This window comes from Hermetia illucens, chromosome 4 (assembly GCF_905115235.1).
Source record: "Hermetia illucens chromosome 4, iHerIll2.2.curated.20191125, whole genome shotgun sequence".
Classification (NCBI taxonomy): Eukaryota; Metazoa; Arthropoda; class Insecta; order Diptera; family Stratiomyidae; genus Hermetia; species Hermetia illucens.
Genome location: NC_051852.1, coordinates 3,602,560 through 3,628,613, shown reverse-complemented (window position 1 = coordinate 3,628,613; position 26,054 = coordinate 3,602,560). Strand labels below are relative to the sequence as shown.

At 42.0% G+C, this 26,054-nt stretch overlaps 1 protein-coding gene across 2 annotated transcripts in view; it reads right to left on the bottom strand.

Annotated features, from left to right (window-relative positions):
* LOC119655961 (homeobox protein unc-4) overlaps window positions 1-26,054 on the bottom strand; it is a 135,838-nt gene that overhangs the window by 15,023 nt on the left and 94,761 nt on the right. For both annotated transcript variants that reach the window (XM_038062183.1, XM_038062185.1), the window contains exon 2: window positions 15,781-15,959. In XM_038062183.1, coding sequence (XP_037918111.1) covers window positions 15,781-15,959 — 179 coding nt within the window. The remainder of the gene's footprint in view (window positions 1-15,780; window positions 15,960-26,054) is intronic.

Genomic DNA, 26,054 nt, shown 5'->3' with positions numbered 1-26,054 from the left:
AGCCATCTCAATGGAAAGTGAAAGTGAAAGTGAAAGAAAAGGTGAAAAATAAAACACTTCAGCTTCTACGTCGGGTTAAGAAAGCACCGGGAACGTAGTTTGTTGCTTCTGATGTAATACATGAAAGAAGAGATATTTGCGTTTCGATCCTCATGGTGAACTGAGAGGACATTTTTTCTTCGTTGTCGGGAAAAGGGTGTTGGCTGGTGGCGAGTATTAGGCTGAAAACAGAGGTATTTATTCTGGGTGTCTCCAATAACTCGTTTATGATCAACTTTCCGACTTCAAGCAGAGAAGACTAGATTGGATTTCGTTGTGATTCCGTTTTCATCTTGTCTCTTCATAGGCAGATGGAACGGATGGGTGTTCAGTATCTGCTTGGATAACAGGTATTGTACCTAAATAGTGTATTCTTATCTCGTTGTTGGATTTCAGATGAAGAAGAGCAGATTTTGGCTTTTCCCCTTTTGAATTTGGCTTATTATATCCTCTTTTTGTATGACTCTTATACTATCGGCGGCACCTTCGATGTTTCTCTTGCTCGAGTAAATTTTGAGCTTTGTAGATAATTATGGGGTTGTGATGTCACCTAGCTGTCAGGGAGATTCGCTGGGGTGTCCAAAAGGATCCTCTTCTACATTCTCCGCTTGGCTAGCACAGAGGCGACCTAGCGCGTGTCGACAAGACAGTTCAGTGAAGTTTCAGTATTTGCGGATGGACCTTCACAAATAGTTTACCCCTCTAGGGGCCGTCTTACCCCTTTAGGGGCCGTCATTACTTTCGAGAGGAGAGTCCTGTGGAGAATAATAGGATCTAAATAAAAGGACGAGCAATGGCGAATTAGATTCAAAAATGAGTTGCGTCAAATATTCGACGACCCTAAAATCTCCAGAATAATCAAACTTCAGAAGCTGCAATGGGCTGGGCATGTTCAACGCCTATGTCCCTTCGATACCTAAATAGATATTCGTTTGAAGAAAAGATAACGCATCGCCGCTTGAATTTCGAAATTGGAGGGGGCTTTCCATAGGTCGAAATGGAGAGGACATTCTGGAACCTGAGCTTTAACGTCCCATTTACCCACGATGATTCTCAATCTCATTGTCCGGGGTTCGAATCTCAGTCGTCATGGATTGTGTTTTTCTTTGTGTTTGTCTCGTTGCTGTGGGCTTATTACTTGCACAGCACTAAGTGCTATGATAATGAAATAAAAATGAGACTTTGTACCCTATATTCTACAAAGTAGTGATCAGGAGGTATATAAGCGATAAGCCAACAACGAAGATAAAGATAAATATCCAAGCACCGAAAGCTCCGAGATGGAGAGGCTGCTGAGCATCAAATTCCACCATCGAATTGATGCCTTGCGATCCACGTCGATTTTTAAGTAAAATTCTAATTGAAAATTGTTAGATTATAGTTTTGGGAACATGAAACGGAAGCCTCAACGCGGCTGTAAGATAAGGAAGTTAACTAGAGCTGAGTTTATCGGGGTAAGTAAAGCGAAAAAATCATTTACTAGCAACGAGCTCGTAAATACTTGAGTGTAATGACCGAAAAAACGCTGAACTACAAGAATAACTTCATGTGCATCAATTAAGACGTAACGATTTGAAGATCTCAGCGAAAATTTGCGAACCAAGATAAAGCTGACGCCTCCCTATCTTACTTCTGTTTAACACTACCCAGCGCCTGTCTAGGCAACTGTGCTGGTAAGCAAGACAAACTCTAGGGAACTAGGAACTTCATATCGATTAGGTGTATTCCAGACAGGCAGTGCTTACCAAATAACATCGGGAGAAACAGCATATTTGTTAGCAGGGATGGTCACCATAGACATTTTGGCGAATAAAGGCCGATGTCGCGACGATCGAGTCTATACATAATGGGAAAGCCGAAGAAGAATGAAGGCGAGTCTCCCGCGTCTAAAAACGGGACAAATTATACCAACTGGTCCTCCAAGTTGGGGGTCGGGTAGGGCTGACAACCCCACACGGAAAACAACTTGTTACGAAGCTACAACAAGAGCCTCGAACTGGACTGATCCTGATGAGAATAGCAAGGGCTAAATGAAAGGGCGAATAAAGTCGATTCAAATACAACCATGAGTTGGATCAAATACTCAAAATATCCAAAATAATCAAACTTCGGAAACGGTAATGGGCTGACCACGTTCAACATATGAGCGACATTCGATACCTAAAAGGATATTTGAAGGGAGGACACAAGGATGAAGGCCAGTGGGTAAGCCCCGCAAGCTCTGAGCAGATTCTGTTCATGAAGATATTGCATCACTGCTCGGATTTCGAAATTGTAGAACGCGATCGACGGATGGAAATGGTTTGGAGGAAAGTCATCCTGAAGACGAAGGTCCGAAATTGCCTTCAGGCCCTCAACGACGACGGTGACAATAATTAGAAGATATTAAGATTTGCGTAAAATATTGCGGCATAGGGATATTTAATCTTTCGGGATTTTTACCCACTTTTCTTTGACTTATATTCCCTTGAAAAACGTAAATAAAAAGTGGGTAATACTTCAAGTGAGAAGACTCTGGTCATGTTATGCATCCTTATCGTTTTCCTGCCACAACCAAAATCTGTTTAGATTTCAGTAAAGAAACGCACAACAACTGGAACCGAAAAACCAAGTAAGATCAATTGTTGATAGTTGAGCAACTCTAGTCAAACTATAGGATCCAAACTTTCATTGTTCTCATTATCATCGAATTTCCCCTGTGACTCAGACGATGTAGTCGACGCACCAGAGTTACGTTATCACCTCAAAGGTAGAATTCGCTATTGCGACAATTGTTTCCCAGACAATGGAATGCCTGATGTCTTGGTTCTCCAGAAGAGTGCAGACTCTTTGGGAGTCTGTGATTATTGTTATCTTATTTTTTGATCTTTTCTTTGCCAATTGGTTGGCCATCTTTATCCCATTCCGTCCAGCAGAGGGGACCGTCACTGCTTGCATCTGGTAGCCAGCTTTGAGTCGAGGGCGGTCACAGACCACCACACAGCTGACGTTGCTGCCTTAGCTCCATAATAATAATAATAATAATCGTTGGCACAACAATCCATATTGGATCAGGGCCTTGAAGTGTGTTAGAGCACTTCATTCAAGATCGTAACGGTACACTAGGAGGCAATGTAGTCAGCATTGCGCTCGCCCGAGAGTATTACCCTGATTTGACTCAGGTACTCATTCACAGCTGAGTCGACTGGTATCCGACGTCAAATCACGATGCAAATTCCACTGTCACCAGTGAGATTTGAACCGTGACCTTCCGTATGACAGCCTAGTGCTCTAACCACTGAGCTATCCGGACGGCCTTAGCTCCATATAGGGCAAAACCTCTGTTACCGAGTTCGATTATTTCATTTCGGATTTTAGCTACGTAACCGTTTCTGTTCCCATTCCTTTACTGCCCTGACCCACACCAAGCCACCAGGTTTCCCACTTTTCTCTCCTCCTCATAGACCATGAAGTAATTAGACCATTTTGAGCCATGGGATAATCTATGATCAAACTGTAGGAGGAAGGAGCAGATCTTTTGTGCCTTATCAGCTGCTTAGAGGTCAATAGCGTCTTTCTGAACTTATGGGCGGGGGGAGGTTTGCCCGACAGAGCATGAGCCACATGATGCGGTGAAGCCTTAGTTAAACCTAAGCATCTTTTCATCTTATACGCCACAATCGTGGATATTCTGTTGAAGAGCGTGGAGGCAGGAGCATAATCAAACACTGATCTCACAATGGTCCTAAATAGTTTTACGACTCTTTCAGGTTTTAATCCCCATGAGAAACTTGTGCAAAATTTACTACCCTCCAAGCCTGTTTCGCATTTATGATTGCATTATTGACGTAATCTTTCAGGGATAGGAATTTCGTAATTGTCCTGCCCAGAAATGTTACCTTCAGTACCTGTTTTAGAAGGGACTGATGTACCAAAATTTAACATGGTTTGCCTTCATGTCTCCTAAAAGTAACAGCTCTAAACTTACATCTGTTCACTGGGAGTTTCGGGGTCATACATTTATTCTCAAAAAGGTCAACCTGTTTTTGTAATAGCCTATCCACCTGATCACCTCCTGTCCTCATTGCAAGGATGATAAAGTCATCTACGGATTGGTAGATGTCAGTTGAGTCATTGAGTTTGAAGTGAAGCGGGGTTGTGTACGGATTGGAAAATACCGGGCTTAAAACACTTTCTTGGGGTCGACCACTGTTTACCGAGTACGACTACACATCTAGCTTCAGCTCCCTGTACTCCAGAAAGCGTAGGGTCCAAGAGTATATGTCAGATGACGCATTTTTTTATCTCATTGTTTCGGCTAGAAGTAGTTGGTCCACTCTTTCATACGCTTTGCTGATGTCAAAAGACACAGCTTTCTCGACTCTGCCCTTACTTTTGGCTACAGAAATTTTCAGCACCAGATGGTTTAAGCAAGTCGTGATCGATTTCCCTTTTCTGTACGCATAGCAATGCTTCGCAAGCATGTTTTTTGTTTCTGGGAAAAGGGAGAGTCTTTCCTTGACCATACCGTTAAGAATTTTGGCGAAAGTGCTTATTAGGGAGATAGGTCTGAATTGGTATGTCATATCAATATAGTTTTTGGGTGTTTTAATAATCTTGATTGTCCTCCATTTTTGTGGTGGTTGAAGGGCCCTCCAAATCCGATTAAGTGCGCTTAGAAAGTGTAATTTGGTTTCTTCATGCAGCCAGTTTACGTAAGTGTAAAGTATCTTATCATTCCCTGGAATGAACTGTCTCTCGTGATGAGCAAGAACTTTCTTGAGGTCATCCGTGTTGAACTTCCCATGACAATAGTAGGCACAAGGTGTTGTATCAAGGGGAACAAATTTTTGCCATAGTTACTTTGTATTTCTGTGAGAAATATTTGTTTTTTGTCTTTATCCCAGAGAAGTAGGTTGTCTGGACTCTTCCTGAAAGTTTTTGAAATCCCTGATCTTTAGCCAGAATTGGTTGGTGTCGGTCTGCTTCGACATTTTTTCCCATAAGTTATCCTAGAAATTTCTTTTTGTCCTCCTGATTTTCTCCTTCAATCGTTTAGTTGCCTGTTTGGTCCTGAGGAAATTCTCGTAGTTTGGAATTTGTCTGAAAGCTCCATTGGTCCCATTTTAAAGGTTTTGTGTAAAACAAAACCTTATTAAAATCGATTCAATGTCTGTCTGTCACACGCACTTTTCTCCAAAACAGCTAAACCGATCCGAACGAAATTTAATGGACAGATCGAAACTATGAAATCCCATGCGTACAGCGAGTGGCATAAATTTAGGTGGAGTTTAAAGGGGGGCTCCCCATACATCCAAAGGGGGGGTTCAAAGAAATTTTTCAGCGGATATAATCGGGTAGGGTATCAAATCAAAGGTCTCGATTTCTACTTTCCGAAACTGATATTAGTTTTGGCGTTGATTGCAAAATGGGTAAGCAAGGAGTTAAAATGTACGCACTTAAAGTGAGACAGGACTCATTCTCGGAAACTACCCAACCTAAAAATCCGAAAAAAAACCAGGGTGGTGCGCTTAGATGAAATCCAGGCCGCAAAATATGTCCCGTTCCGATATCTGCTCAAATAAACTTACTAATAGTATATTACTAACTTTCATAAATTTACTGAAAACCCCCCTTAATTTAATCCTAGGACTTCTGAATTTTGCGTCAGCGTAGAGGATAATATTTCCTATATACGTGCTAAATTTCATGCAAATCTTGATCAAAACGTGCCTCGCCAACAGTGCAATGCAACATTTTCGTCCCCATTACCGCAAGACACCGTTCATTATCTTTTATAGTCGGCCAACACTCAAAACTATAGAGAGCGGCAGACGGACGACATTGCAGTAAATTTAAGATTTGGGACGTGCGCTGATACGTCGATCACAAAGAACACCAATTGTGGAATGTCAATGCATCCAGGTTGCGTTAATGCGTGAAGGAATTTCATTACGCAGTTCTCCATTGGCTGATAGCAGTAACTCGAGATATTTAAATCGCTGAGTTCTGGCAAACGCCTTCCAGATATTTACACCGCTCAGTTCTGGCAATAGCAGTAACCTGCCCAGAACTGAGCGATTTCAATATCTCAGGTCAATGCTATCAGCCAAAAGGGAACTAGGTTATGCTCCTCACATAGGGAAACACAAAACCTTTTATACCTGAAGCATCAAGCTTCCGGTTTTCCGACTTGTTTCCCTTAAATGGGATCCTAGGTCCTTATTTCACGTCTTTGTCCTAACTTCTTATGTCGCCAACTTGGTGTGCTCCTGAATTTTAGCCGAGAAATTCCTCAGGTAATCTTGGGGCTGTAGGTTCTAGATTAATTCACTAAGTTTGATGTTAGCTACTCTGAAGACATCTTTACGTTGGACATCCAGGCTCTGTATCAAGACAGGTGTGCTGGTCGAGTAGGATGTGTCAAATGTTTCCCAGCTCCAGGACGTGGCTGCTGCATTTGTTAGTGATATATTCAGTACTATAGACTTGCACACTCCGGCGTACGTTAGGTGAAGGTGTTCTCTCCATTATTCAGTGGCGTGAAGTCGTTATTGCAGATGCTATTTATAAGAAGGTTACCTTTGGCTAAGTTAACCGAGTGTCCAAAAGCAATCGCTCTAGCATTGAAGCCTCCCATGATAATGACTTTTTGTAGGTTAGAGAGAAACATCATGAGGCTCGTAATCTTTTTCCTAAAATCTGTACTGGATCCTTGGGGAGGATAAGTCTGCGTTACAATGATGTTGGGTTTAAGATTTAGTGCTTCTGCAATCAGTATTTCAAGTCCAGTGTCAAAATTAAGTTTTCTAAAGGTTATTCCGTTGTGAAAGGCGAGCGCCACTCCACCATATCCATCATCTCTCAATCTGGACACTCAACAGGATCCTGATATAACCTTGGAAACCGGACTAAAGTGAATGTCAGTGGTTTCTTGCAGGAACACTATGTCGATGTTCTTTAAATTGTAAAATCTGGAAGCCTCATCTTCACAGTTAACTATGCTTTGCACGTTATGTTGCAAGATCCTTACCATCGGGGCACACCACTAGAGTTGTTTAACTTTTCTGTCATAACTCTCTTTAAAGTAATTCAAAACATAAATTGTCAGATATTATCAGCCATAATCACCAAAATCTGACACCTTCAACCATTCCCATTACAGTAATTTTATAAAGTCCTCAACATCTCTAATTTATCCTCCCCATTTCCAGGAAAGATTTCCTCTCACCACTGTCCAATACTATATGTACATCTATATTGCACCCTTAGGGTTTTAATTCACATCCTTATTTCTATTCGAAGGGAGAATATCGAAAATCTTTGGTGCTAGTCCTCCATGACTGGCTTTTGTTGTTTCAGGGTTCGGTTAGCCACATAAGTTTATTACATGGAGATTATTGTAAATAGGTGAAATAGTGCTGTCTATTTATGAATGGCTAAGGTTGTTTTCGGGATCATTGAGTTTGTCCAATTACAAGGGGAACTTGATGCAGGATAATGGGGTGAGGAGAGAGTGTTAAAGCGGATGGGATATTCTTATAGAGAGAGTATGGTCGTTGTGGGGGATGAAAAGTAGAAAAATCGATGAGGACCAGGTAAGGGCAGTCAGGAGATATCCTTTTTCATGTCGAACAAGGCTAGTAATAACCATTGTAGCTGTAACACTACTGTAATTACTGTAATCACAAATAGACATTTCTCAATCTAAGACCCGCCGTACTTCCCAATCGAACCAATTAACCTTTCCCATAAATATTTTAATTGAAAGGCTTCAAACCACCAGAACTTCTCCCCTAGGATAGTTCGATACTTCAAAAGGGAAAATTATCGAAACATGTATCTCAATTTTTCATATAACTCAATTAAACTTTTATAAGAAAATTTAATGATTCAATATTCAATTCGAGGCTTGTTGTTCGCTAAATTGCCAGCTATTCGCGCAATACATCAAGTTGCCACCCATTTTCCCATAGTCATAATGCACCAGCACCAACCATCCATACTTGGGCCGGGGTGCATTTGCTGTGAGGCTCATAATTGCAAATAACAAGCAATTTTCTGCCTTTAACTCGTGGAAGTAGCCTCTTTTAAGTCCGTGTTATGGTGCCTGCCTTTTTTTGTGCATGCTAGATGCTCCTATGCATTCTCGCCAGACCCCAACGCGGGGATAGCATGCAATTTCCAAGCGATTGAAATAGAAATTCCTCTAATTTTCCCGGCTGTTGTTTTGTACTCTGGCGCTGGGTATTTTGCGAAATCGTTTCCAATTCTTCACGAACTCTTTCGCAAAATGAAAATTCTATAATGGCTGATATTGAAAGAGGGTCCCCCCAACTAGTTGGTAGCAATTTCAATTAATGGCACGAGACTATGTTCTAAGGAGAAGGAAGCATATCGTATCTAAATTGCACTAGGCCTGTGAACCCAAGATGTCGGGTGCATGTGTGTGTAGACCAGGGTATGCTCTGAGGAAAATATTTTTAAAATTGCAATTGATTACCTCAACAAAAAATCGTTGATACATTGTATTCGTTTCCACATGACGGAATAAAAGGGTTTAGACACGGTAGACTTCCAATGTGGCTATCAAAAGGCACGAGATTTTTCAATTTCAAATTTTCCGTTGGGAGCTACCGGAATGGGTGGGTGGATTCAGACGTCCGGGGCAACTGCTCGGTAGTTGTAGACGCAAAATGAAACTATTAGACGCAAACCTCTCAGAATTGGCGAATTTAAATTGACATTTCATGCTGAAAAACAATTTTCCTTCATTAATGGCAAACCACATTATTACCCTTTAGTCTGGGCCGTTTTCTCCGGGGCTGAATATTGATGGGCATTGTGGATGTCTGTTTTCACAATTACTTATTTCAATTTGATTGTGTGATTGAATTCAATTTCAGATATGAATTTATTACGTTTTGTGGAAATTTATTGAGAGAAAATTCGTAAATTATTGCAATTTGTCTGGTTTCTATTAATGAGATTTTTAGAAATTGAGTCCAACAATTCGTGGTAATGAATATTTGGCTGAAGATACATGCATAAATCTGTTTTTGTTTTTAAATAATCTAACTTGAATCTTATCTAAAGAAGTGAATGACGGGAAATTGGTGATTTTAATTTTTCTTCACTGGAACCGTGGAGCATGCAGAAGAGAATTTCAGAATTAAGGTGGGATGAAAAACGACAGTGGAGAGTATGAAGGTTGTGGAAGAACTGGAAGACCTATCACAGGGCAATTCAACTTTATTTCTAGGTCGCAACGATACGTTTAGAGGCGGTGCTTTCACTATTGCCCGTGATTATGGGGGAGTAGGCTCATCAAACTGGCAAGGATATGCTTGCTTGCTGGTCATGTCTTAGTTACACGTGGATCTGGCTAGGGATTAAGTCGAAGTTCGGGAATCATCCTCCCTGCACTGGAGAAGGTACTAATAGGACCCCAAGCTAATATGGAGCAGCATACACCAAGGGCAGTGAGGCCAATGGGGCGCTTGGTCTTTAGTATGCGAACTATAAATACCTTGGACACTGGACCTTGGACATTCAGTTTCAATAAGATCCTTACCTGGCCAGCCAGCGTGAACATTCTTCGTGGACCACTCATGGGTCCAAGACATGGGCTCAATTATCAAAAAAAAAAAAAAAAACAAATAAATCGACCAGAAAAGAAGAGGTGGTGATGTTAGGCGCATCATCGGAGGAAAAACTGCTGGCATTCAGCCAGGAGACAGTAGCCATCGAGCGCAGCAAAATTGGTGCCAGCGAATACCACACACAGTAACCCGAAACCCTCGACGTCGAGAGTCGCTCGAAGTCATCCCTGGAGATCGGGATAAGGACAAAGTCGTTCAATCCCTGCGCTTTAAAAGCCTCGGGATTCCCATGGACGGCTGGGTAGTTATCAAGGAGGAGGAACCCCAGACAAACATTTTCTGCTCCGTATAAGCGGAGACCATGCCGAGGGTAACACAGATAAATCTTCAGTAATTGAAGTGCGCCTCGGCTAATCTGCTTGTCTTCTTCCTGGAGAAAGCGATCAACATCGCATTAATACAGGAGCCCTAAGTTAGAAGCAACCGAACCAGCAAAGGGTTCCAAAGCAAATATTTGAATTTATCCCACAGCACAGGAGACGCCGATCAGAACGATCATCATCAACATCGTTGGCGCAACAATCCATATAGGATCAGTGCCTTGAAGTGTGTTAGAGTATTTCATTCAAGACCGTAATGGTACACTTCAGGATTAGGACACAATGTGGTCAGAATTGCGCTCGCCCGAGATTATTAACCCTGATTTGATTCAGGCACTCATTCACAGCTGAGTCGACTGGTATCCGACATCCTGCTACGATAGTCCAGCGCTCTAATCACTTGAGTCATCCTGACACAAGGCATTCGATACCGCCTTTAAAGTTTCATGCCCTAATACTGGCAGGCATACAAAGACTGTTTGAAAAAGTAAAAGTCGGCCATTAAGATCGCTAAGAGACGGTCTTGGTTGGATTATTGTCAGAACAATAAAACAACAGTCCGTAAAGCTCTGTAAGATTCTGTCCAAGGAACATAGGAGGCCATCCTGTCTTAAAAAATAGGGCCCCTGGGCAGAATCTTTTAATGAAATCTTGGAGCTGCTGGTTCGGACACACTTCCTTGCTAGCGAGGTGGGCTGTGAGCAGAGCCTTGCTTAGAGGGTTTCCAGTCACCTCAGCCGTGCTAGATTACCTACCTATATATATTATGCGTGCGACAATTTTCAATTTTATTGAATTGAATCGCACAGAGAATAATTAAAACCATCACATCGAAAACTTGCTCATTGGTTTCTGTTCTCCTGCACCTGCACTGAACGCATCATAACCCTCGGGATCATTTTGCGGAGTTTACATAACCATTCTACCAGCTCTCCACGGATGTTGAAAGAGTTTTCGACAGTGTCAGCAAGGAGTGTAATGCTTTACGTAGAAGTAGCATTCCAGAAAGAATAGCACCTATTATCAGAGTGACACAACATGAAAAGGCATAAAATGTTACATGCTCGAGTCTCAGAAAACTGTAAGTCCAGAGTGAAATCCGCCAGCATTTCATTTTCACCGATATTTTTTTTCGACTATGGTATCTCCCCCCGTTTGTGCTGATGGCATCTGCTTCTTCCCTAATCGAATCATAGACCTTGACCAAATAAACTTGGGAAAGAAAAGGTGATCAGATGCGGTTTTGAAGATAAACACCGATAAGACCAGGGTTCTCAGTATGACTGAATATCGCGCTCGTTCCGTTAACATTAGTGGACAAAAAAATTGAAAGCGTCAAACCGTTTGTATTCCTAGGTAGTGTTTTTTACCAACCTCAACCTCAACACCAACAACAAGTTGAGGTTTTTCCCCACCAATGTCTCTCTGGGCTACTATATAGGGCTGGGCTACTATAGTGAGCACCGCTGTTATTCAACAATTTAAAGCTCTTGTAATGACTTGTTCGGATTGAACGGTTGGTACAGACCATCTAAGGTAATCGAGATTAATCAAGAGAATAGACCTATCCCAGAAATAGAAAAGTGACCCATTGACAGGTGCTTGTACACTTCTGTGTGAATGCAGTAGCCAGGGTCGGACACTTTATGTAACATTTTACAAAATTTCGCGTCTCATTTAACCGATACGTGAGATCGCACCGGAACCTGAAAACAAAGGAGAAAGAGTAACTTAGTGGAAAAGAGACATGAAGCAAAAAAATACCGACTCGGCTGCCCTCGTAGAGCCGTAAAACTCGAGACCCAGCTGCCGCGATCCGCGACAGATCACATCCTCAATTGATGTTTTCCCTGACTCAGATCTTTAAAAAGCGCGGCCTTTGGGGTTCCTTCTCTTCCCTGACATCCTTAGGCTGTACAAGTGGAGAATGGCCTTTGTATTTAGTTTGACTTTCACTTGTTTGGTTTGGTCGACACATTGAAATCGATGAAAAGCGACTACCAGCGAAGGAATAATGGCATGATACGGTGGATGGTGACTTGAGGACCTCACGACTGCATCTAGATCAGCTATAACAACGAAAAAAGGCGCAGCCGATAAAAATGAACCTACCCCGCTTTTGAACGCAATAAAGGCTGACGAAGAAAAGGAATACCCATACTTTAGCTTCTTTGCTGTAGCTCCAAAGCTTCGTCGATATAACCTTTCTTTGAAGATTGACTGAGCCCTTAGTCCGCAACCAGTTGATGTCAGATCGGATCATTGAAAAGAAATTTTTTTTCCACATTTGTGACTCATAGACCCCTAGCTGAACACCCAAAAATTCAAAAAGTGGCTGACAGTTTCGATCACCCTGCTCTCAGGGCAGATGTGAGGCAAACCGTCAGTTACTTTTTGAATTTTTGGAATATTTAGCTCAAAAAAGAGAGGTCCGTGAATCACAAATATGAAAGAAAGTTTCTTCCCAATTGTCCGGTGCAACATCAACTAGATGTAGACTTAGAATTCTCTCAATTTTCCTAAAAAATGATTTCGCTTTGGCCTAGTTTGGGTCTGAATATATATGTATGCGGATTACACTTGGATATAATTCATCACTTTTTGCGATTATCCATAAAGTAGCGATTGCCACCTGTAGTCCCTGCTCCCAGACCTGAGGTGGGGCAAGGTCTGATGAGTTTCCTCTGCTTTAAATGAAACCGTCAGTCACTTTTCTGAATCTTCCACGACAGTTTGTTCACTTAAGCTGCTTTTCAATTTTCTGTAAGCCAAGATATGGGCAAGCAGATCTTCTTTCTCCAGCTCTTCTTTCGTACGGAAGTCGCAACTTGAAGGTTTCGACTAGATTAGCAAACAACCTGTGCGACTAAAGGAAGCTGCAAAGGATCCACTGGTCGCAATGCCCGACAAATTCACTCCAGAAGACGTCGTCCAATTACCCATGAGCGTTCTGCTCATGTGCCCAAAGGCCCAAAAGTAAACGAAAATAAAGGTCTGGCTTGAGGCAATCCTTTGCTTTGTCTGGGTCTTTATGTTTTCCTTTTTATGAAGTGTCACACGTTTTCGTTTGATGATCTTTGATCCTCTGATCTGAGAGCACAAAACCTCCAACTTTACACTGCACAGCAAGAACAAAGCAAATGGCTTCCGACCTACTTTCCGGCCTCCTCGTAGTTCCCACAATATCAGCTCGAAAACAGCAATCCCTCTCATTGCAGTTGTCCGGCGCAAACGTTAAAAATGCATTCACTAATATATAGCTCGGCCATGCAATGCGTGGAGAAAATAACAACAAAAAGTGTTACTGATCATTTTGAAATATTGGAAAATTTTGTTTTATTTTTATTTAAATTGCTTTTATTGCTTCAGGAATTTTGAAAATCAGATGGTTTCTGATTAAGAATTTGAAAAGTTAATTAAAATGATCATTTGTTAATTATGTTTCGATGCTGCTCCTTTTAACCGAACGTTTCGATGGACCCGGATAGTAGATATGCTAAAGGGTGCTAAATAGAAAAGAAAAAGAAAATGGTACGTACAAGCAAATGAATCTTTTCTTCAGCACACCACTCTGTATCTGACTGCCGTGGACAGCAGATGCTTTTTTTGAAGCTCAAAGAAAATGGGCTGTCACCAACCTGCACCAGTGCCTACCCAGGCAAAATTTTCACGATCGACGGAACACTTTACTGGAGCTTCGGTATTCGCGGGATGGTGCAACCAATTTCGCCAGCCTTTTAGGTCTTTGGGATAAATCTCTTCTCTTGGTCAAATTCGACCAACTGGTATGGTCTGTCTGCCCATTCCAATCTATTAAGTGATTAATTACATATATGAGTCCTGAAAGTGCTTAAAACTACGGATCCCCTATTCTCCCAATAGAACATAACCAGATCTAATAATCAATCGCAGTATGATACATCTAGGTTGTCATCAGGGAAATGCCTCAACTGACAGCTTTTAGGAGCGGAAACTTGTATTACTGCCAGACTGTCCCCGGACGTTGTGATTCGTCCACAAAGTTTTGAGCACTCTGTGGTGAGCAATTTTCAAAATTAAGTTTCCTTTTCTTTTATAAATTAGAAAATGCTTTCTGAAAACAGATGTTAGCAATTCCAGGTAATGTGTACAGAGAAAAGTGGCCCTAAGCGTTACAAAACCATCAACGAAGCCTAGGGTATTAACGTTTCTGAGGAAGGATGACGTGAGACCGGAGTTACCTATGCCATCCGATGACGATGATTTTGAAAAACAGCAACAAATGTGGAGTTCAGGGAGTTCGACGAAATGCACGCTAAGTATGAGGATGCGTTTCATCAACGTGGGTTAGGGTACTCACAACGAGCTGCTGACGAAAACGACCAATAAACTTAGGGACTCAGTGAAATCCCTGCAATCTATATTGGCGGCAGTTTTGTTCCATTATGAACTTGAGACAGCACGCTGGTGCCCTGATCAAGCCAACAGCAATACCAGCTGACTATTCTCCATTGTACGAGCCATGTCAAGCTGTGACTTCGTCATTCCATCCAACACGGGAGGAGCCCACAAGTTTGCCAACGCAGGAACCCGAAGCAAAAAAGATTTGGCTCGAGGCCGTCGACAAAGAGCAACAAGAAGCCCCTTTTAAATTTGTTTGGTGGCGGAAAAAGGCCAAAAATCAACAGGTGAGTGCTAGAATTGTAAATGCTCCCCAAGTGCCAAGTGTTAGTGTCTCCTTTCCTAGTGCCTTAAAGTCTAAAAAGAAGAAAAGTCCTCCAATTACGGCATGAAATATAAATGCCCCAAAGCTACTGAAATCATTAAAGGACTTAAAGGCGATCCTGAAAACACGAGAGGTGGTAGAACCCTCATTTTTGTGGAGTCCACAGGTCCCCTATTTGGGCATTAGAATAAATAACGTGAAAACCTAGTTGTTTACTTTCAGGAGACAATCTAAAGTACTGAGGTTCTAGAAGTATACATAAAAGTGCTAAACGCTTGAAAATTAAAATCAGAAATACAACAGTGAGCAATTCACAGACGATCGAATACTTGGGAGTGAAGCAGCGGACACTATATTTTCACCAATTCATGTCAGCGCCATGCCATCGGGGCATTCTGGCTTGAGACATTATCTAATGAAGAACTTTGCAGGCATATAAGCCTGATACCCCGGTGGACATATTGATAAGAAGCTAAAAGCGACAGTGAATCAATCGCACATTGCGTAAGGGCAACGATTCCATTGCGGATTGTCACTACCTCAAGATGGATCACAAGTAGGATGTCCTAGATCTACATAGCGCAGAACAATGTCAGAGGGGTGAAAGATTCTCTGCAAGTCGTGGAGGGAGTTGACGCATGTTGTAAGGAACCGCGCATAGCGCAGAACAATGTCAGAGGGGTGCAAGCTTCTCTGAAAGTCGTGGAGGGAGTTGAGGCATATTATAAGGAACCGACTACGGCGGCGTGTTTCTGGAACTCACAAGCCTCTCAAGACAGACCACTCGCTGGGTACCCTAGAACTACGTAGTGTAAAAGGAGTGCAAACTTCCCAGCAAGTCGTGGAGGTCGTTGAAGGATATTGCCAAGAACCGGCAAGGAAAAGTTACTTTTTTGAGGGGTTGTTGTAACGAGGGTTTACTGTATTGAACTCTCCCATTGTACTTCATTAGGGGTAAGAAGGAGACGCTCGGAAAGCATATGAATTTCCTTACTTTTTTCAAATTCTTTAGATATAGTTTCCACTTTCAATCTGTATCCGATTTACTGGCAAATTAATTAGATTTCACACTTACCGCTACTCGACTCTCCTTTAAATCTAATCGCATTGCTAATGCCTCACGCATAAATACATCTGGATAATGACTAGCTGAAAATGCACGTTCTAATTCCTCTAATTGCCATGAGTTGAAATTCGTTCGTGATCGTCTCCGTTTCGATGCACTACTCTCATCATCCCCATCAGCAGCTGAGCCTGTAAATTACAAAAAAAAATCATTTCATTAATACAAGGTTTCATCTGAATCTGATCATTCCATTTTTAATCAAAGATTCACTTAGGATGATTGAATATTCTTGTTTATTAAAAAATTATTATTAATTAAAATTAAATGCAAAGTAATCAAGTTTGACGGGAGATAGAACAAAGCTGGAAATTAATTAGGTTTAACTGCAAAAAGATTACCAAGCTCAGATTTTATTATTCATTTATCAACAAGTGTGTGACGGACATATGAGGATATTTATAAACATTAATAGATTATGGCTGTCTCAGAAACTTCTATTCAAAGGAGCAAATCGCAACGAGGCTCATGCGATTAACTTAGATTATGACTTTTTATTGGAGAAAAAATATGTCAAGCTCTTCGTTCCTTTCAAAACATACCATTGGAGCTATGCATATATATATTCCTAAGTATTTTTTTTAAAATTTTTTGATAAGAAACGGACGAATAACAATTCAATATTAATTCGAAATTTGCGTCTCAAAGGCGCCGCCTTCAGTTAAGAATCCCATGATGATCTCATTAAATGGCGTCTCTGTATTTACTCCAGAAGATAAGGAATTGTTGAATTTAATTTTCAATAAAACACAATTTTTTAAGAAAATGATTTCTGAAAACATATAACAAGCCAATGATAATAAGTTTCAATTAATGGATTTATTAAATAATGCGCATATTTCGCATGAAAAATAGGTGCTTGGCTACCAAAATGGTGGACATAGATTTGAGATTGAAATTTATAAAATAATTGTTGGGATTTGTTGATTTCTGTGTAGTGGAAAGTGAAGTTAGAAGAAGTAGAAAAGTTTTATTGGAAATGTTTGTCATTTATTTGATACCTTGAGGTAGTGTCCTTGCATACAGGGATTTGTCTGCCTAAATGTTTTCTGATGTTTTTTTGGGACAAGATGCACGTACCTCAGGATCTAATATTGGATGGACAATGCTCAAGACAACTTAAATCGAAAGGAGCTACTTTACCCATTCTTAGGTAATTGGTAGAGATTGGTAGAACCTAGAACGACTTAACTCGTATCTGAGATAAATTTACGTTTGGAAGCACGGAAAAAAGGAAGGACACTTTGCTGAAGGCTGAGTGATCGTATGTGTTGACTATCGTCAATCACCAGGGCAAAGCTATCCCAAAAAACCTAAAAGAAAAGTTGGGAAGGTTGACCACGCAGGTCCCCTAGTACCTAAGTGCCGCTCCATTGAAGTGTCCTGTAGGCACGCGCGATATGAACTTAGAAAGCAACGAAAACAAGATGACCTAGAACCACGGTCTAGAGAGAGAAGTCCTTGACGGATTGCATTAATGACTCCATTCTCTTTCATGTCTCAGTGCTATTGAGGTGCTGTCAGTGGGGTTCCCACCCCAACAAAGAAGAGAAAAGAAGAGTTCCTGCTAAGGACCGAAGAAAAATGGGAGGATCTTAACCCCGAAGTAAAAGGATTAAGACGTCTATCACGATGAAAGTTTGTTCTCCATTCATGAAGATTTATGTGGTGCTTAATACATTTCCTTGATAAACACTGTTTCCTTAACAATTTGGAATACTCGATTTCAGTTAGAGATCACTTCCGCAATTAAAGAAGAAGGATCAGGCGAAATTGCGTTGGACTTTTTCTAAAGCAAGACAGTCAGTGGGAAGGGAACCTAAGAATGCTACGAACGAGGGAGTTGAAAAGTGAGGGTGACCAAGTCAAATTTAAAGAAGGTACGGAATGTGAACCCAGAAATTCTGAAAGTTTTACTGTGGAATTGAATGAAGCACCGGGAGAATTGGAGAGAGGATTTGAGAGCGTAGCACCTGATAACGCTTAGTGCAAAGTTATTTATAGGACTCCAGCAAATCAGGGTGACTATGATCGGTAAAAAGGGGCACGTAGTTGATAGCTACAGATGAAAAAGGATAAGGTCATCGGTATAGAGCAAGCAAGGAAGGTAATGAGTGAAGTCGTTGATAAAAATAGAAGTGGTAATGGACGCGGTATTTCAGGGTATGAAGATAAATCAAGTAAGTGGCACGATAATTGTGACAGTTAGCACAGGAACCTACAAATTTGATGAAAGTGGGGGGTTGGGGTAAGCCAATGTGGCTTCGACATTACCCAGATACTCCTTCCTAAATTTAAATATCAGTGACTTCAGTGAAGCTCGCAGAGTTAGAAATTGGTTGAGATTAGCATCAGCAACGAACCAGAAATGATAAGATTTCAAAGACTTGGGAGTGGTCAGGACGTAACAAAGAAACAGACTAATGAGGATAATATAAAAGAAGCTGAGGGGCCTGTCACAAGTTAAAGGAGTGAGTATGAATATGAATTCAAATTTCCGCAATTGTCTTTCGAAAGGTGAATATTTGAGGGGAATTGATAGGAGCGAATGGATTCAAGTGCGGGATGATGATGATCAGAAAGACACAAGCAGGAGCATCCGAAAATTGGGAAAAGCAATTTACAGGCAAGTTGAAGAGGACAAGATCGAGAGTGATAGTGATTTCTGATGATTTTGAACTGAAAAGCAGTTCAGATGTTCATAAGGACTCACAAGAAAAAAGAAGGCTAGAAGAAGTTGCTGGGGAATGGTAGAGGGCCGGAAACGTTCAGCGAGGTGAGCATAGGAAGATTAAAGTCACTAAAAACAATGATGGGTAGATAGGGTAAAACTACGGCAAAGATATCTGATAATTTGTCGAAGTATTTCTCAGACAAGTAGGGAAGCTAAGACAGAGGAAATATATCCAGAAAATGAAAAACCAACTTGCGTCGGATGGAGAAATGCTCAGAAAAGTACAGTCGTAAAAAGAAGAGTACAAGGAAAAAACCGGTTAAGCATCGAAGGAAGATTTTACGTCAATTAGGACACCTGCGACTGCGATGCTACCAAAAGCCACGTGATCTCTGTCACAGAGAAAGACCTAATAGCTTTCGAAGAGCTCAAAATCCAAAATCTTTTCATCCTGCCAGGTTTTAGAAATACAGATAAAGTAGTCATAAAAGGCTCATATTTCTGCAAACAAGTTTAAGGTCAAGGAATGATTCGCATATGTTGGAGGGAGAAGTTAACAGGTGGCATGGAAAACCTCCCTGCAGTCAAAAGGAGAGTTGAACGAAAGCGAGGTCGTAAGGATACATTGCTTTGAAGAAACCGGTTACACGCCGAAGCGCCATCCTTCGTTTGATGCTTGATGTAGTCGGCAATATGGTATGAAGAAGTGGAATAAGCCAACTTGGCGAAAAGTTTTTTAGTCGCTAAGGTACCTTGAAGCAACGTGCCGGAGGAGTACGTAGAATAAGAAATAGAGAAGAGGAGGTAGAGGAGGATGATAGCAATTGTAGCTTGCAGTGCTGAGATGCGGCATAAGTGGGAAGGGGGTTGGGGTTAGTTCGCCGTCAACAGTGGCGCTACGTGACGTTACTAACATGTTGTGAGGGCTGAAGCGAGATTGATTTAAAGAGTTAGTTGGTATTAAAAGCTTCACCGGAGCCGAGTGGAGCAAGTAGGGATAATTTGGTGGTCTCGGGGGGTCTTATGTATAGCGTCAGTGTCAACCCCATATTTCACTGGGATGGCGGATAGAGAACAAAGCGGCGCGCCCTAGCGGCCAAAGAACATGGTCCCCTGATAAATAAGCAAAGAGGAGTTATGCGTGGGAAGGATCTCTCAGTGCTACAGAATGGAAGGGATTATAGCTAAAAATAAAAATTAAAAACTTTTACGAAATATTTTTATTATTTGCTAATATACATATTTCGACGACTATTCATCGTCTTTTTCAGTGCTGGTTTGAAAAACATGGTACTGAAGTTTTGAAATCAGTGTCCTTGATCCAGGAGCTGGTCCGAACCACGCCTTCCTGTCTCCTAATTTTCATGGTTACAAAAAAGCAGGAGAATGAACTGAGCGATACTTGAGGAAGAAAGGCAAGCGTATGATAGCTTCGATCACTGCAGAAATGAGAAACATTGTAGAAGGGAAGAAGCCGGTTCCATTTTCTAAGAGGAAGGCAGCCAAAAGGAAGTTATTAGGACCAAAAAACAAAAAAATCTACACAAACAAGGGACGTTTAATCATCAGATAATGACGATGTAGATTTGTAGACACGGACGATATAAACATGGATGAGGATTTGTTTGCTGTTGAGCTTGATCACTTTGTAGAATTATGTCTTAGTTGAATTCAAGAGTAGAAGCCTGTCCAAATTGTATGTTAGTCGAATCACCAAGATGAAAGATGATGCGGGGGACTACGAGCTCAAATTCCTACGATACTGAAAATTCAACATCTTGGCGGAGCCTCCTGTAGATGAACTAATCCCTTCGTTAATACCCCAGACATAAAGATGCTGTTGCGAAATCCGTTTGTGGCTCAGGGTGCTTCAAGACAAAAAGGTTTAATTTCATTCAGAATCGATTTCAGCAATTTGAGCATGGGTTAATGTCAAATCAGTTCGTGTTTGTGCTTCAATGAGATCAATTGAATTTATATTTTAATCCCGAGCCCGTTTCTTACTTAATTAATTGGAGAAATTAAGTCCTTGTGGAGGCATATGACCGTAGATAGTCAACAGACTGTCAGGAAACATATTACAAAATGAGGTTATGCCGATAATGGTCTTCGAAACAATGAAACTGCGGTTATCAGAAAGTTTTGGTAGCATGTAAGATGTCAGGTCAGTGTCAGGTCAGATATAAATATGTGTCACCGCCAACGGTCTGATGGGTACCTGCTGCCCATAATAGAGGCTCTATTCCAGTCGACTAACGGCTCGGTATTCTCGATCATCAACCTGCAACGAGCCTTCTACCAGATTCCTGTCGCCTCCGAGGACGTTACAAGCAGAATATCCCTTCTACTGCCACTTCAGCCTTCCGATGATCGATTCAAAAGGCAGCTTTGTGCAACGACGCTTCCAATATGGTTATTGGTGGGGCCTTGGAACAATAGCGAGCGGACGACACAAACGAAAGATGAACAACTGCCGTAACTTTCGCCAGACCTCGGGTCATGTTTCAGTTGGACGACCATGCGACCTACTACACGAAGTTTAACGAGATCATCAAGTTATATTTACCGACTTCATGTTGCCGCTAGGCTTTTGACACAATTCACTAACTGGGCGCACCCAACTGGCCGGGCCACACCCAAGCCTGTAGCGCTTAGGTTCTTTTAGCTGAGTCTTCGTAAGAACGTCTTGCGCTGGGCCAAACAAATGTGTCATACCAGCTGTCAAACATACACCGCCGCAACAGAGCAGAGTTCGGTAATTTCAAAACTCCTGGTGCTCGCTTCAACCGCATCCACGTGTCATCAAGCTTCCTCTTCGCGATTGCTACGGGAGTTGCCCTACTATTATTCATTGATATAAACGTTGGACGCAAGCAGTTCCAATGCTGGATATGGCGGCTCCCACCATCGAACGTGCTATATTCGATCATTGGATATCTATTTTTGGTACGCCTCTGTACATTACTGCTGATTAAGGTCCAATTCCAGGCTGGCCTCCCCATCCAGCACAACCGCCTTGTGGGAGCGAAACACGTCCACACAATACCTTACCACCTCTAGGCCAACGGATACATTGCACTCTTAAGGCTGGGCTAAAGTACTCGCCCGAGGGTCTATGGCTTCGAGCGCTTCCAGGAGTTCTCCTTTGGCTAGGCACCACTTTCAAGGAGGATCGGAGGCCTTTCCGGCTGAAATGGTTTTTGACTTATCAGTCCGATTCCGAACGAGTTCATCGCTTCTCAGAATAAACCAACCACCAGCCAGTCATTGACCTGCGCAGCTTCTTTACAGCTTTTTGCCTAACGCCAGCGTCTAGGCATCAAGACTAACATTTTTTCGTCTTAAAGGATTTGGTCATCTGCGAAAACGTTTTCCGCCACATCGATGCCAGCAAGAAGCCAAGAAGCTGGAGCAGTAATATATCAGACTGCAGTGAGTGATAAAACGGTTTGACACCCGAATGTTCCCCAAAAGGAGAGTCACATTTTAATTCGCTGGACGCGAAGGTCATTGGGGAGGCAATATCTGTGACGAGGTCAGCGCTCCCGCCACCAAGTCAGGGCTTTTGGCGCAAGCAAGCATTGGTTCTCTGCGGGATTTTCGCTTGTAAGCCTATTCAATTCTGACGATCCTAGGAGTCAGACGCAATTCTTTTCGCGGAACTATTTTATAATACATTGTTAGCAAATACACAATATTAAAAGAAAAGGATCAATTTCTATTTATTTACAAACATCAGCACTGAAAAGATTTACTAGTGATTCGTACAATGATTTCGGCCCTACTAATTACGCTACCTTTGCTATCCTCTCATATCCTGTTTAAGCCTTATGGAACTAGTTGCGAAAAAAGAAAATGATTTGCAAGTATAAGGTACCTCCCCACAGAATCATGGCTGATGGCAATAAATGCAATGCTTTTCAAGGATCCTACCTGGGGCAAATGCAGCCCCACAACAACATCAGTACAAACGCCCCCCTCGTGTCACACTTATCTCATTCAATTTCGATTTAAATCACAAATTACTTAACAATCCTCATTGATACCCTCCCTTGAACGAATGGCGTAAAAATCCACTGGTAAACATCCAGCACAAACCTCCCTTCGATGCATAAAAATTATGTTTTCAAAGTTGATAACTCCCCATGATGCTGCAAAAACCAAGCCTACATGTACAAAGGGAGATCACCTCCCAGGACGAATACCAAAACACAAGTCTCAAACCGGAAAAAATCAGCCAGTTTACTACCCTTTTGTGATTTATTTAAGCATACAGGACAAGTATAATCTAACAAAAGGGGGAGATACTCCCGAATTTTGTGTAAAATAGCTTGATTTCAGGGTTGAGTGGATCCAGGCAAAAAACAGAGCTCTCCTGGCCTCCTTTCCAAATGCCGATAACACACTCAAATGTAACTTACCCGCCTATTCCCACCCCTCCGAAACCTACCCTTCTATCTAGGATTTCTGTTAGCATTATTTAATAGGAGTGTCACGTGTCACGCATAGATTGAACTGTAAATAAAGCGTTTCGTCCACGTGACCGGCATACGTTTTGGGCTTCTCGCCGTGAAGTGAAGATTGGCGTTTTGGGATTTTTACAATGTTTCAATACCAAATCGTTTGTTTGTCGTACATTTTGACTTTTCCCTAAGCCTACAAATGTTTGTATACAAACGATGGTGTGAATGAACACAAGAATGATGGGGGTGGGTCGAGAGGGGAGGAAGATAAGATTATTGAACTTTTTCATTTGTGCATGGGAATAAATCATTAATTTTGATTTTTCCGCGATTGAGTGCAGCACCTGAACTCGGAAGATTAATCTGAAGCCTCCATCTGCATAGTCAGGGGGGAAACCATGCGTTTTCACAATATTCTAGCAAACGATCGAAAGCTTTCAATTGCGAGGTGATTATCCAAGAAATCCTCCCATGCGACTCCATGGAAATTTATTACGCCATGCGGAATGAGAAATCTTCGTAAACAATTAGCTATCATTATCATTAAAATCAACAACATAATCCCATGAATTATCCAAACAGACCGGAGATCAGCCAAGCTCCACAGCACTAAATTCACAATGAGCCATAGGCTGTCCGTAGAGCAGCCAGTCTGCAGACAACAATTGCCTATTTAAGTTCTCGCAATTCTTCTTACAAGCACCACCGGATAGTAATTAGCATTTCACTTAAACTAATTATGGTCTCTGTAAACGGAAAATGCAACAAACGTTAAAACGAAAAATTAACGTTTGCTCACTACACATAAATACCACGGCCTCGCCCGACCCCTACGCCTCAGATGGAATGGAACATTGTTAGCTTCCTCTGCATGTTGGCTAATTGGGAAAGGAAAGGTTCGAGGAGTGGCGAAGAAGAGGAGTAGCGTCGAGTGTGGATAGTGTTGTAACAGAAAATTTCCCAATTTATGTGGAAGTTACCAAATTTGCTGGTCCTGAAACTACCAGGGCCGAGGAGATGAGCAGAATGTTAATTAAGCAGTTCTCTAAATTTTGGTCACTTTACAGTCTAGTGGCAGTGGTCAGCGTTACGAGTATATATAGTCCTGTGCCTGCATATATAATTTGAATCCAACTATCTACTGCCTATGCGATGCCGGTCACATTTTGTTTTTGGGGCACATCGGCCTGCCTGCCATGGCATCTAAGAGAATAAACCCATTAAAACGACACTATCCTTTGAATTGGTATCAGGATGGGATAGGATAAACTGCAGATGAGATAGCCACAACTGAAACAGGATACCATTCGGAATAGCAAGTACTGTGGCACGATACAATTAAATTGTTACTTCGTCCTCGACAGTTCTGTGTGTATTGTGCCCAAAAAGTGTCCTTTGTCATGCGGAAAACGATTCTATTTTGGCCGAGTTTCAATATCCTTGTGGGCTGAATGAAGGCCCATAGAAGATAATCTCTTATAACGAGATGGAAACCATGATGGACAATGTAATTCTATAAGCGCTAAATTGATGTTTGCCATATTATTCTGGACCGCAGGCAGATTAAATTGTAGTTGAATTGTAATTTTCAGGTTGATTGGTCTTAAAAGGATACCTCCGTGTAACTGATTTTTTAGGACCAAAATTTAATTATTTCGTAAGAAGCAAAAGCGCCTCAGTCAGTCTAGGTTGTACTTGGTATGCAAATCCTGTTGTCGAGAGAAAAAAAAGTTGCTGCTATTGTCCCCAAGGACCCGGCAGTCCAAACAGGACCTGATACTACCCACGAAGTACACCACCTGGACTGATGACAGACACTTAGCCTATGTTGCCAGAAGCACACTATCATTCACGGCCAGAAAAAGACCAAACACAAATTTATTAGGTTATATATTACTATTCTGTTGAGGGGAAGTCGCACCGCGTCCTTGAAGAGCTATTGTGTCCCTTTTACTGGTTATAGTGTACCTATTGATCATAGTATCTCAAGCAGACCTATAACCGTTAGAAACTTTAGTATGTTCCCTACTTCTAGATCTTTCAGCCTTGCATCTGGTAGTAAGTGTTCTCCCAGAAACGCCGACCTACTTTGCACAAGTGCCTGACACTGTCCCAGGACGTGTATAGAGGTTTCGTCCGCCTCATCACAAAATCTGCAGGCAATGTCCGTAGATATCCCTAGCTACCCTAGCTGATAGTTAAGCCGACAATGACCAGTGAGAATTCCCACTATGATTCGGAGGTTCTTTTTGGTGAGGTTGAAGCAATCCTTTGTGCGTATGGCTTCGTATCCTCCAATAAGCACCCTGGACTGCTCCATCCCCGGTAGGCCCGCCCAGTATAGTTCCCTCAACCATTCCTCTTCATTTCTTAGATTCATAGCCATGAAACCGTTTCGGATTCCACAGAAGGGTTCTGGCCCGCGTAAAGGCGTCCCTGCTCCCTTCTTGGCTAGTTCGTCCGCTGCTTCGTTGCCTTCCAACCCAGCATGGCCTGGAACCCAAAGTATCCAGACCTTGTTGGACGAGCCGAGTGTATTCAGTCTCTCAAGGCATTCCTTTACCAGTTTAGAGTTCACCTGGTTTGACCTAAATGCCTTGATCGCTGTTTGGCTATTGGTTAGAATAGCTATGTTCTGCCCCCTATAATTCCTTTACAGATTAAAGGATGCACATTTGTCTATGGCGTATATTTCCGCCTGGAATATGCTAGTGTACCTGCCCATTGGCTCAAAGTACATTTTCCTTGGACCAACGACACCGGCACCCGCTTCCTCTGCTGTGAGGGATCCGTTAGTGTACCAAGTAATCAGTTGCTGGTTTAAGCCGTATGTCGCAGCCACGCTCTCCCAATTTGCCTTGTTACTCCAACGTGTTTCAAATTTCTTATCGAAGTGAAACCTCGTTGTCATGTTATCCTTGGTATCAGTAATTCGGGATACCGCCTAGAAAGAATATCGATCATCCCTCGATTTAGGCAGCTCCCTGCCTCACTCAAACTACCGGCCATCCTGAATATTGATCTCCTTGCCTGCATCTGTATGTGCAGATGGAGAGGGATTAATCCCAGAAGGTCCTCCAGGGATGCCA